The sequence below is a fragment of the Mytilus trossulus genome, chromosome 10 (genome assembly GCF_036588685.1).
Source record: "Mytilus trossulus isolate FHL-02 chromosome 10, PNRI_Mtr1.1.1.hap1, whole genome shotgun sequence".
Taxonomy (NCBI): Eukaryota; Metazoa; Mollusca; class Bivalvia; order Mytilida; family Mytilidae; genus Mytilus; species Mytilus trossulus.
Window position 1 is genome coordinate 56,841,568 of NC_086382.1, and position 11,747 is coordinate 56,853,314.

Sequence of the window (11,747 nt, forward strand, 5' to 3'; positions counted from 1 at the left end):
ACCTAAGTATACGACATGGGCTACTTAGGTATTTTTATATAAGGAAATGCAATAGTTGTTATTGTTTAAAAAGGGGGAAGATACCAAGAGACAATTAAAATTATACTTCGAAGAAAAAACAAACAAGACCATGCTAAACTCATGAACTGAGGTATGGTTTGTCGTTCCTTCTTTACCAATGATACCTATGATTAAGTGTACTTGAAATAAGAACAAGCACTTCCATTCTTTTCTAAACAAATTCATAAACTTTATGTTTTCATTTGGAATGCTAAATAATAATATAAGTAAGCTGCTAAAGTAACTTTTTTCAAATATTGCCGATGTGTATATTGTATGTTTATAATTTCGTGTCAATTAAATAAATTGAGAAAGGAAATGGAGATTGTGTCAAAGCGATAACAACTCGACCATAGATCAGTCAACAGCTGAAGGCCATCAACGGGTCTTCAATGTAACGAGAAACTCCCGCACCTGGAGGCGTCATTCAGCTGGCCCCTAAATATGTTTACTAGTTCAGTGATAATGAACGTCATACTTAACTCCGAATTATACAAAAAAAAAATTAGAAATCATACAAGACTAACAAAGGCACCTTTTCGATATAAAAAAAATGATAAAGTCTCTGATTTTTTTTAACTTAACAAATGATTTTAGTCATCTATGTTTTATCACAGACTAAGTGTTCGAGATATGCATAAAGAAAAAAGATATGGAGAGTGCACTTCCATAAGGAGGCAGCAATGACACTCGGTAAAATATCATTGGACAGGCTCGGTTAAAAGCTTGTGGGTGATTCTACGTGTCCGATTAGTTTACTGACCATGCGGGAAATGTATCTTTAACCGGTAATTCCGGTATAATACGCGTGGATTGTTTTACTTTAACCGATCATTTCAAGTAGGAAATTCTAAGTGAGTCGATCATTTATCATTTTCGACAACTATGGCTTTCTAAGTGTGTCGATCAATTCGGCATTTTAAAACAACTTTAGTAATTGTAAGTGAGTCAATCATTGCAGGGTTACAACAACTAGGTCAAGCAAAGTATGTCGAGCATTCCAGTTTTTCAACACCTAGGTCATTCTATGTTTTTCTATCATCTTGTTTCAACTTGTATGTATTTCTATGTTTATCAACCATTTAAGCGTTTCAACACCTATGTATGTCTATGTTTACCGGCCATTTAAGTCTGTCGTGAAAGCTATTCAACAGTTTAACAAAGAGTTCCAATTTCTGAAGTTATTCAAAGACATTACGGATGTCACCATGAGTTGGTTGACAGTTAAGTTCCGTTTGTCGTAAACACACTCCTGTCCTCTTTTTCTCAAATACTACCTATTTGATTAGATTTATCACCAGATTTGTACATACATGAGCAACACGACCATTTCCAAACGTGGAGCAGAATTAGAACTTGTGATAACCTTAGGTTTGATGAGTTTTTTTTTAAAATTTTTTGGAGGGATTGTCGTTTCTATTGCTTATTTTTGAGTTTTCTATGTGCATTTTGTGTACTTTTGTTTGCCACTTCTTAGTTTTTCGAGTTTTTGTCATGCCATCATTCGTTTGTTTTCGATTCTTTAGTTTGGATATCGCTTTGGTATTTCCAATCTCTCTTTCGTCATGTGGGTAACTTTTATCGACATTTTTTTTCTTTTTTTTCTGTAGTTGATTTGTCACCTTCATTTAAATTTCAGAAAATAATACTAATGTCTTCAAGAATGAGGTTTAATCTAACCAATGTCCTTATTTGAACAATTATAAAGAGAAGTAATGCGATAAAGGCAACAGTAGTAAACCGTTGTTCAAATCAATATCATACATGGTAAATTCATACTTTGAAGAAGTCATGAGTTTTTTTATCATTAATATGCACAATAATAATTAGATGAGAACTGCAGGAAACATATGAATCGAGTGCTGCAATATGGAGTATATGAGGAACAGGACATTTCCTTTTTGCTTTTTCCCTTATGACCATGTACTTATTTTTTTTTATTGTATATATGTGTCCTTGAAGTTACTGTTCAGACATCCGAAATATCAAACTTGTTTAGCCACTTGTAAGTACATTGTTCACAAAAATATGGGAAAAATTGTAGAAGTATGATCAAACAATTTCATGAATGATTAATCCTTGGTCTTTTGGTCTGGCTAGATACACTTTTATTAGCTGTAAATGTGATACAGTTCTAGTTCAATCACCACCATGACTAATGCAAATCAAGAAGTTTATAGATAAGTACATGTAGTGTGAAGAAATGCTGAAATTTTGCGATGTTTCTCGAGACATGAGTAAGAATTGATAATGTCTTTTGTATCATCCTTATATTTCAAACTCAATGCGTTCTACATGATAATCAAACTTTGAACTATTCAGTGAAAGGACATTATCTATAAAATCAGCCTCATATGAACAATTAAACAAGTTTTTTTAGTAACACAGCTTGTTTTTAGGGAAATGCTGATTTTTTTTGTTGCAAACATGACTTCCAAGCGTACCAATAACTTAAACGTACTTCAATTGGTATTAGTATTATTAAGTAAATCATATGAAGACTGAAAATTTTGCTGGACAAACTAGTATATAAAATATTGATACTGACGAAATGTTTCTGTTGTTTAAGGCCGTAAATTGGCATATACGTACATGATCTTCGTTGGTGTTTTTTTCGGTTTTGCTTAGTATTTTAATTCGATTCGTTCGTTTTGGTGTTTATCATTGTGGTCATAAATATATTTAAAAACTCTATTTAAATTAATATTCATCTAATGATTTCATGGACATTGTTTTTATATAGGCATTGCTATGTGTGTCCAATATGCCAATAATTAATCGATATACTTTTATCTGGTATCATTTTGTTCATTATTATATAAACTTTGATACCTTGGAGTATATTGGGATAAATGAAGTCCAGGATGACAAACCAAGTACAACTTTTATTCAATCTGGATTTCAACTTTCATTCCTTTTATGTTTTCAACCGTTTTAAAAAAATAATTTTAAAAGTTTTTTGCCAGCAGTAACCAATCCTCCCATAAGATCAGAAAAAAAATCTCCTTTTTCATTTTCAACGTTATTTCTTTGATTGGTTTTTAGCGCATCTTCGGTCATTTTTTGTTTGAATTCATCTTCCGTTTTCTTTATTTGCTCCCGTAACTCCTTGTCTTTCTTCCCTAACTCCCGTTTCATTCTTTTGCTTGCTTCTTTGAGTTGCTTCTGTAAATTTTCTCTGTCTTTATCAGATTGTATTTTCTTGGATTTTAAATCTTCTTCTAATTTACTTTTCGCCTTTTTTTCATGGTCAAGTTTCCTTTGATATTTAGATTGTACTTCATTTTTTATCTTATCTTTTTCTTTCTCCTTTTGCTCTTCAAGTCTTTTCCTTTCTATACGCATCCTCCTCTGAAGTGCAGATTCTGCTTCTTTGTATAATTCGTTTGTATAACAAGAGCCGCCATTGTCATTGCACATCGACTCCACCATTTTATAAAAGTCATCAACTTGATCTGTATTTGACTGTCCAACCGCGTCATTGTTGAACGCAATGAATCTATTTCCGCACTGACTCAGTATAGTTTTAAGATTACTCGGAACTGTTTTAACATATTGGCCAATCGTTTGATTCGATTTTGAAAGGTCATCCTTTCTGGTGAAAAGTACAATCATGTGGTCAACAACACCTGCTCCGAAATGGTCTACAAAATGTTTGACTGTGTCTTGTTCTTCCTTAGTAAATCTACCAACACTAACAACAAGGACCATTGCGTGAGGTCCAGGTGACGTCATCCCGATACATTTAATTATCTCCTTGGTAACAGTTTCATTCGTCGCTCCTGTATCGAATAAACCCGGTGTATCAACAATAACTACTTTTTTTCCTTTCCGTTTTGATTCTCCGCGTTTACATTTTTCGGTTACCGAAGAACCGGAAGTAAGGGATCGGAAATGATCGTGACCTAAAAGATTATTTCCTGTTGCACTTTTTCCAGTTCCTGTTCTTCCGATAAGTACTATTCGAATTTCATTATCTTCTACGCCGACTGGCGAGTCTGCAAAAAGATGTAATAGGTTTATGTAGATATTTTTTTAGAATATCGCATTACATGTTCTTAAAAAAAGTACAGTTTAGTATTCAAAATAAATAGATTTTAAATTCCGGACTATTATAATTAAAAACTGGTTTAAATATGATTTATTCTAGTACTTTGTGTGAGTTTTATGTTTCCAGAATCAAAGGAACTATTTCAGGTTGAACGGAATGACAACGATAAGATTGTTGTAATTAATTCATAATTATCAGTTTTTGAGAAAAATCAAACGACATTTGTGCGGTCCGTATGTCTTATACCAGACATAGCTTTTGGTTTCATGTATTGGTTGGGTGCTGTCACATTGACGAACACTCATACTCCTCTTTTTGATCTAATAAATTTGAAACTTTTTTTATCTAGAAGTTAAAGTGTATAGTTTAAAAAAAAATTGATTGCATTATTCGAACTTCATGGTTCGTCTTAACTGAATTCTTCAGATGTCATGTTCCACTACAATGAAATTAAATTCTACTGTGTAATTTACAACGATATTTTTTTTTTTTTATTTATTGACATAATTGGTCCGTTTGATACAGTTACTCCTAGTAGCTAAATTCTGCATGCACCGAGTTTCAATGACGCAATACATTCCACCAGAATAACAGTTTAGCCTTCTGACAAAACACTACCAAAGCAATACGTTAAGAGTGGAGTTGTTGTTCTACGTGCACAAAGGAATGTTCCTTTAACCGAGATTCGGGTTTAAACTTTCTGAAATGGAACCTACGTTGAAATTTAGTTGAAATGCCATGGTTGTTCTAAGAGGGATTTCCATATTCTTAGTTAAACTTGAGATTATACTTACATTTGTTGTTGTTGCTAGACTGTTTCTCCACTGGATGACATCCGGCCTCTTGCGTGGACCGGCACACTCCACATTTGTTACTCGTTGATTGGTTGATAAATGTACATTTAGGGCAAGTCCAATCTGTAATAGTTGAGAAATCAAATATATATAAAAGTTATCTTTAATAAAGACTTTGGTATTTAATAATTTGAAGGGATTTACTGCATGCGACAATAAGACATCAATTTGAATTCAGGTTTGAAATAAATAAAATACATCAGGACATGTTTCTATATACAATATCTCAAGTACTTACTGAATTGTTCATTACATAAAGAAGTTGACATGAGATTAAACAAAGACAAACATAGACAATCAGAGTTTTTTTTTTTGTATAACCGATACAACTTCAACTGTAAAAATTATCTAATTTTATATTTTATATTTTAGATTCTTTTTTTTTTTCAAATGTGTTTCATCCATACTCAAAATAATTGTACTACTCATTTGGGCCAATGTTAAAAATATCATTATAGAGAACATTGTTTCAAGGTTTCTTACTTTAAAATAAAAGGAATCAATCAAGTTTTACCTTTCTCTTTGTACGATCCTGAGCTGTCTTCAGATTCTTTTCCACCACCAGAAGCCCCATAATCATCTTTACTCTTTAAACTCTTACACACTTTACACTTATTTCTCCAATGTTCATTCAAAAAGGTACATCCATCACACATCCACTGGGTCATATCTATCCCCTTCACCAATAAATGATTAATAACGGGTACTTTACTGTAATTGATACAAACAAATCCCGGGAAGTTTATTTTGTAGTTTGTCTTATTTATATATGTTTCCTCATTAATACTGTGTGCATATATGAATAAACTTCATATGTAAGGAAGAATTCTAATTGATAATACAAGTTTCATATAATTTTAATAGAAGGACGGATTTTTCAAGTATATCTTCCTTTCGTATATTTTAACTTCTTGATATATCTATAACTTGTTGTTAGTCATTCACGTTAAAAGGAAAAGGGAATTTTATTTCTATATATATGACAACATGTTATTTCATTTCCAATCATGTTCTTCATCGTTTAAAGAACGTATTATTTACTGAAATACATAACGACAGTTTCGTCAGAATATTCTCCTGTATGTTCTTTTCGGTCAGCATTTATTCTCTTACATGTTGTAATAGTCACTTGTTAAAAAAATGATACGCCCGTCATACCATTGTTATTTAATCGGTCCGTATATTTGTCCATTGTTAATGCGTCTAACAAAATCTACATGTGATTAGAATGCTTGTATACCAGATGTTTCATTCTCAAATTATCTTTTTATTGTTAAATTTTATCTCGTTTCTGAAATATTTGAAACCATTCAATCATTCAACCAATGAAAGGTCAACAATCCTAATTTGTTTTCTATTTTTATTTCAACAGTATACATAGTATGGTGTGTGCTTATATAAAATCACAAGCGGTTTTCGGTTGCTTTGTTCAGAAATGTTCATATAGAGCATCAGATACTTTTTGTAGTTTTACAGCTTATATACATTTGGGGACATGTTATAGACATATGACAATCGGCAATCCCATGGGAACCAACTGTGCTCCTCTTCTCGCCAACGTGTTCCTTGTTCGATTGAAGAAACTTGATTTGTAGGATTATCCTTTAACTTATCTTTCCGCTGTAAAGATGGTGTCATTTCACTAAGTTATTTAACGTTTTGATACTATTATGACCCGACAATTGTTCGTTCAAAGTTCCCATTTAGGATTTTGTATATTTTTATAATATTTGCTTTTTATCAATTATTCATTGCGTTTTAATAATTTATTAGTTTATTGTATTTTACGCTATTCATAGTTACTTGTATTTTACACTTAACTATAATCCTTTCATTCAGATTAATTATCAAAGATTTATATCCGTCTTTAAGATAAAAGGTTTTGTAACAAAGAATAAAGATAAATTGACACTAAGTGATAACTGCCGAAAGCCATTCTTGACAAACTTATACGAAGCATGTTTTTAATCCGTAATCCCCGCTTTCGGCAAAACGCGAATTAATATTATTTAATAAAAAGATATTTGATTGGTTCATTTTCTGCATGTCAATCAGTCTTTTGAATTTGTATTTTATATTTGTTTTATGTTGTTATTCAGTTATGTTTTAATATTTGAAATAAATGGATGTGAAATAAATATGTAAACTTTCCAGCGACTTGGACTTTATCTAAACTACCGCTAGTTTCCCCTGAAACTAATGAATATGAGAGAGGTGACCAACAACCTGGTCATATGTGGTGGATTAATACCCGTGATCTCAGAAGTGTACCTCAAACGCCAAGCGACTGACAAAATGTATTATTAATATTAACAATATTTCGTTATAAGTGCTATTGACAAATTTTTTGCGAGGAAATGAAACGACGAAAGAAGAGAAAAATGTGTTTTCCGTTTCCATTGGATATATTCCTATCACAACTATGATGAACTTTTAACATAAATATAGATCTGTACAACTGATTTCAAAATGGACCCTACTAAATTATTAGCTAAATTCAAAGGTGACTTTACCGAAAACCCAAGTCGTTGGTGGAAATTATTTGAAAACTTCGTTTCGTTATATTACGATGAATCTAAATTTTGTAATGCATTTCCACTATTTCTAGAAGAAAACGCACAAATATGGTTTAATGGATTACCGGAAGATTTAACAAACACTCGTGAAAATTTAAAATGCGAATTTCTGAAGAAGTATCAAATTTCCTACGGACAGAACTTTCAAAAACTTTCGGACTTCATAGATTTAAAACAACAAGAAACAGAATCTGTTGCAGAATATATTAACCGAGATAACGCTTTGTCTGAAGACCAAGATGTGGGACAACAATTGAAATTGACGAAACTGCAGTATAGATGTAAACCAGAACTTGTTAGACTTATGTCCCTAGGTAAATGGCCGGAAACAGTCGAAGAGGCAGAAGTGCGCTTGCGGTCAGTGGAAGCAAACTCTCACTATTTAGAAAAATGCGAGAAGAAGGAAACTGAAGACAAAATTATGTCAGAACTGAAACCTAAAATTGCCGTTAACAGCAATACAATACAACAGCTTACAACCAGCCCTACAATGGTGAAACCACTTCTTAATTCGGATGCTGATCGCAAGGTCAAAGTTCAACAACGTACAAGAACGCCAAGACGACAACGCAGACGTAATCCATGCCACAGATGCGATGAGTGTGACCATATACCATCTCAATGTCGCTTTATTAGAATAAAATGTCATAATTGCAGATCCATAGGACACAAAGCAAAAATGTGTAGATCAAAATAAAAACATTTCTCGGCGCAACCAACAAAATTTATTTCGGCAACAGGTTTTAATAACCCAAAAGCATCAAATTTAATTAAAATTCGGGATGCAAATCATTTTGGTATGGCTATGGTTGATTCTAAAGCTACTATTAGCGCAATTTCGGCAGATTTTTATTATGCAAATTTGCATAAGAAAGTAACACATAAAAAGGCATCTCTTCTTGCAACCTGAGCAAGTGGAGCATCTTTAAGAGGAATAGGAACAATTGAAGTCCCTATAGAAATAGGTCGTTTAAGCATGCAACAAACTTTTCATATTTTTGAAAATTTCGCACATTCAATTATTCTTGGTTTAGATTTCTTAGATCAACAAAAAGCTAGGCTTAATTTTGATGACAAAACCCTTGTTCTACAGTCTGGTATTACTGAAGTTCCCCTTACTAATGGTATTAATAATGACAATAGTATATGCTTTTTTTCTTTAATTAACTATGAAGTAATTCCCAGTAGGTCAGAAGTCATTATCCCCGTTAAAACTGTTGACAAAAGTATAAAATCTAAAACAAGTATTATTGAACTGAACCCAGACTTGGTTGGTAAACAGAATATTGTAGGGGCCACATGTCTTGTACAAATAAGAAACAAAAGTTCGTAATCCTACAAATGCCAAAGTACGGTTATCGAAAGATACAAAAATAGGAAAGTTCAGTTAAATTGTAGAGAACTCGATTTCAAGTGAAATCACCGATGACACAATAGAAATAAATTCAATAGATAAGGGTACACAAAATAAAAATAATGAAGCAAAGTATATCGAAATAGTTTAAATTTCAATTTTTCTGACTCTGATTTAACAAAAGAACAAAAACAAAAACTAATGGTTATTTTAGTTACAAATAGGGACGTTTTTGCTATGAATTTATCCGAACTTGGTTGTACAGATCTCCATCCCCACCGTATCGAAACAGGCGATGCGCAACCTGTAAGACAAAGGTTCTACAGGCAATCACCAGTCATCAAAGGAGAAGCCAGCAAACATGTCGAAGAGATGTTAAAATACAATAGTATAGAATCGTCACAAAGTGAATGGGCCAGTCCCATTTGTTTAGTCCAAAAGAAGAGTCCAAAGTCAGGATCGTCAACACCCAACACGCCCCAGTATAGGTTTTGCGTTGACTTTCGTCTCCTGTATTCTTTAACAACTAAAAAGGTGCACCCGATTGTACAAATGGACGATATTGTTGATATGTTAGGCGAGGCGAAGGCGAAATTCTAAAGTACCGTCGATATGTTTAATGGATTTCATCAAATAAAGCTTGATCCGGAAACGAAACACAAAACCGCATTCACATGTCACGAAGGAGTCTTCTAATTTAACCGACTACCATTCGGCCTTTCTAACAGTCCGCACACTTTTCAATAAGTCATGTCCGAAGCATTACGTGGTATAAACTGGAAAAGTGCACTAGTCTACATGGATGATGTACTCGTTTTTTCAAGAACATTTGAAGAGCATCTGCAACACCTTATTACTGTATTTCAAAAGCTAAGGAAACCAATCAAAATCTTAAACCTACAAAATGTACTTTTGCGGCAAAAGAAGTATAGTTTTTAGGCCATGTTTTGTCCAAAGATGGCAAAGCTGTTGACACAACCAAGACAGATGCAGTTAAAACATTTCCAGTTCCCCAAAATACAACAGATGTCAGAGCATTTTTAGGACTGGCAAATTACTACAGGAAGTTCGTAAAAGGTTTTTCTGAAATTGCTAACCCGTTACACAGACAGCTTGTGAAAGGCTTTAAATTTATTTGGGACAAGAGCTGCCAACAGTCATTCGAAGAGATAAAGAAACTTTTAATCTCATCTCCAATACTCGCGTTTCCAGACTTTTCAAAAGATTTTATACTCTACACGGACGCTTCACAGATCGCTATTGGTTACATTCTTGGACAAAAAGATCATAAAGGCAGAGAACAAGTCATTGCTTATGGTGGGCGATCATTAAGAGGAGCTGAAAAGAACTATTGTATCAGGGATCTTGATTATTTAGCTTTGGTTGAAGGAGTTAAACAATATCATGTTTATTTGGCTAGCCGAAAATTCACAATTTATACAGATCATGAAGCACTACTACACACCCAGAAGCTTACGAAGGATAAAATCACAGGCCGACTTGCAAGATGGGCTATGTTCCTACAGAGCTATGATTATGAAATAGTCTACAAAAAGGGAACGACTAATGGTAACGTTGATGCATTAAGTAGAAGACCATATGATACCGAAATAACTACTATTATAACAACTACAGCCGAATCCTCAACACAGACAGAAGCCTCATTCATCGAGTTAAACTCATATGCGTCCATTTGCGAAATAACCACAAGTCCAAAAGAAAAAGTAGTAAATGATCAACGGACAGATGAAAATTTCAAAGATGTCATTAAATATATATTGGATAAAGAACTACCCGACAAGACCAGACAAGCTAGAAAAACGGTTATTGAATCACAAGATTATATTATAGACGAGGATGTATTATTTCATGTATACTACCCGAAAGGAAAAGGTCACAGAGCGGATAGAATAGTCAAACGGTTAGCATTGCCCTTAACTCTACGAGACGATATCCTAAAGTCATACCATGACAGTTTACTTGGTGGACACGGTGGCATTGAAAGAACTTATCATACCATAAGATATAAGTACTATTGGCCTGGTATGTACAGTGACATTCAACAGTACGTACAGAAGTGTATACAGTGTCAAAGAGCTAAGCCTGATGCGCACAAACACCCGACACCTTTGCAGCCACTTCCATTCCTAGACGTATTCAGAAGGGTTCATATGGACTTTTTAGGACCATTTAGTAAGAGTCCAGATGGATATTCACATGTCTTACTTGTCGTAGACTCGTTCTCAAAATATGTAGAAATCTTTCCTATGAAGAATACAGGTGCAAAAGACGTAGCCAACATATTTTACAATCAATGGATATGCCGTTATTCCGCGCCAGATGCAATTCTTACAGATAAAGGTCAAAACTTCATGTCAACTATATTAAAAGAGGTTTGCAATATATTCGAGATCAAAAAGATGAGAACCAGTAGCTACAGACCTCAAACAAACAGTACGTGCGAGAGGAATAATAAAACAATAGCCGAAAAACTTCGTACATACATCGCCGCAAACCAATTAGATTGGCCGGATAAATTGTCCAGTATTGCTCATGCAATGAACACAAGCGTATGTACAGAATCTACACAGTATACCCCTGTATTACATGGTGTTTAGTAGAGAATGCAGAACGCCGTTGATACAGTTTTGACAGCACCCAAAAATATTGGACCAGACGCAAGACTGTTCATCGATGGACTACATAGCAATGTCTTATTAGCCAGAGAGATAGCTAAAGAAAATTCACTTGAAGTACAGCAGAAATAAAAATGCGAGAGAGGCAACTTTTAAAATAAAAGATAAAGTTTGGATGGATACAAAGACTACGCCAGTGGGATATTCAAGAAAACT

At 33.7% G+C, this 11,747-nt stretch overlaps 1 protein-coding gene across 1 annotated transcript; it reads right to left on the minus strand.

The window, feature by feature from the left end:
* Positions 1 to 2,932: 2,932 nt before the first annotated feature.
* On the minus strand, positions 2,933 to 5,727 carry LOC134688015 (GTPase IMAP family member 9-like). Its single transcript, XM_063548482.1, has 3 exons — positions 5,480 to 5,727; positions 4,906 to 5,028; positions 2,933 to 4,058 (listed from the first exon to the last, which is right to left on the minus strand). Exons 1-3 carry the CDS (start codon positions 5,631 to 5,633, stop codon positions 2,995 to 2,997), a joined length of 1,341 nt encoding a protein of 446 aa, XP_063404552.1. The 5' UTR covers positions 5,634 to 5,727; the 3' UTR covers positions 2,933 to 2,994.
* Positions 5,728 to 11,747: the final 6,020 nt, after the last annotated feature.

Excerpts from the sequence above, each read along its gene's own strand:
- LOC134688015 (XM_063548482.1), bottom strand. The coding sequence starts at position 5,633 with ATGACCCAGTGGATGTGTGATGGATGTACCTTTTTGAATGAACATTGG. Across the intron at positions 5,029-5,479 it reads AGGATCGTACAAAGAGAAAG|ATTGGACTTGCCCTAAATGT; the intron begins GTAAAACTTGAT and ends CAACTATTACAG. Across the intron at positions 4,059-4,905 it reads GTCTAGCAACAACAACAAAT|ACTCGCCAGTCGGCGTAGAA; the intron begins GTAAGTATAATC and ends ATCTTTTTGCAG.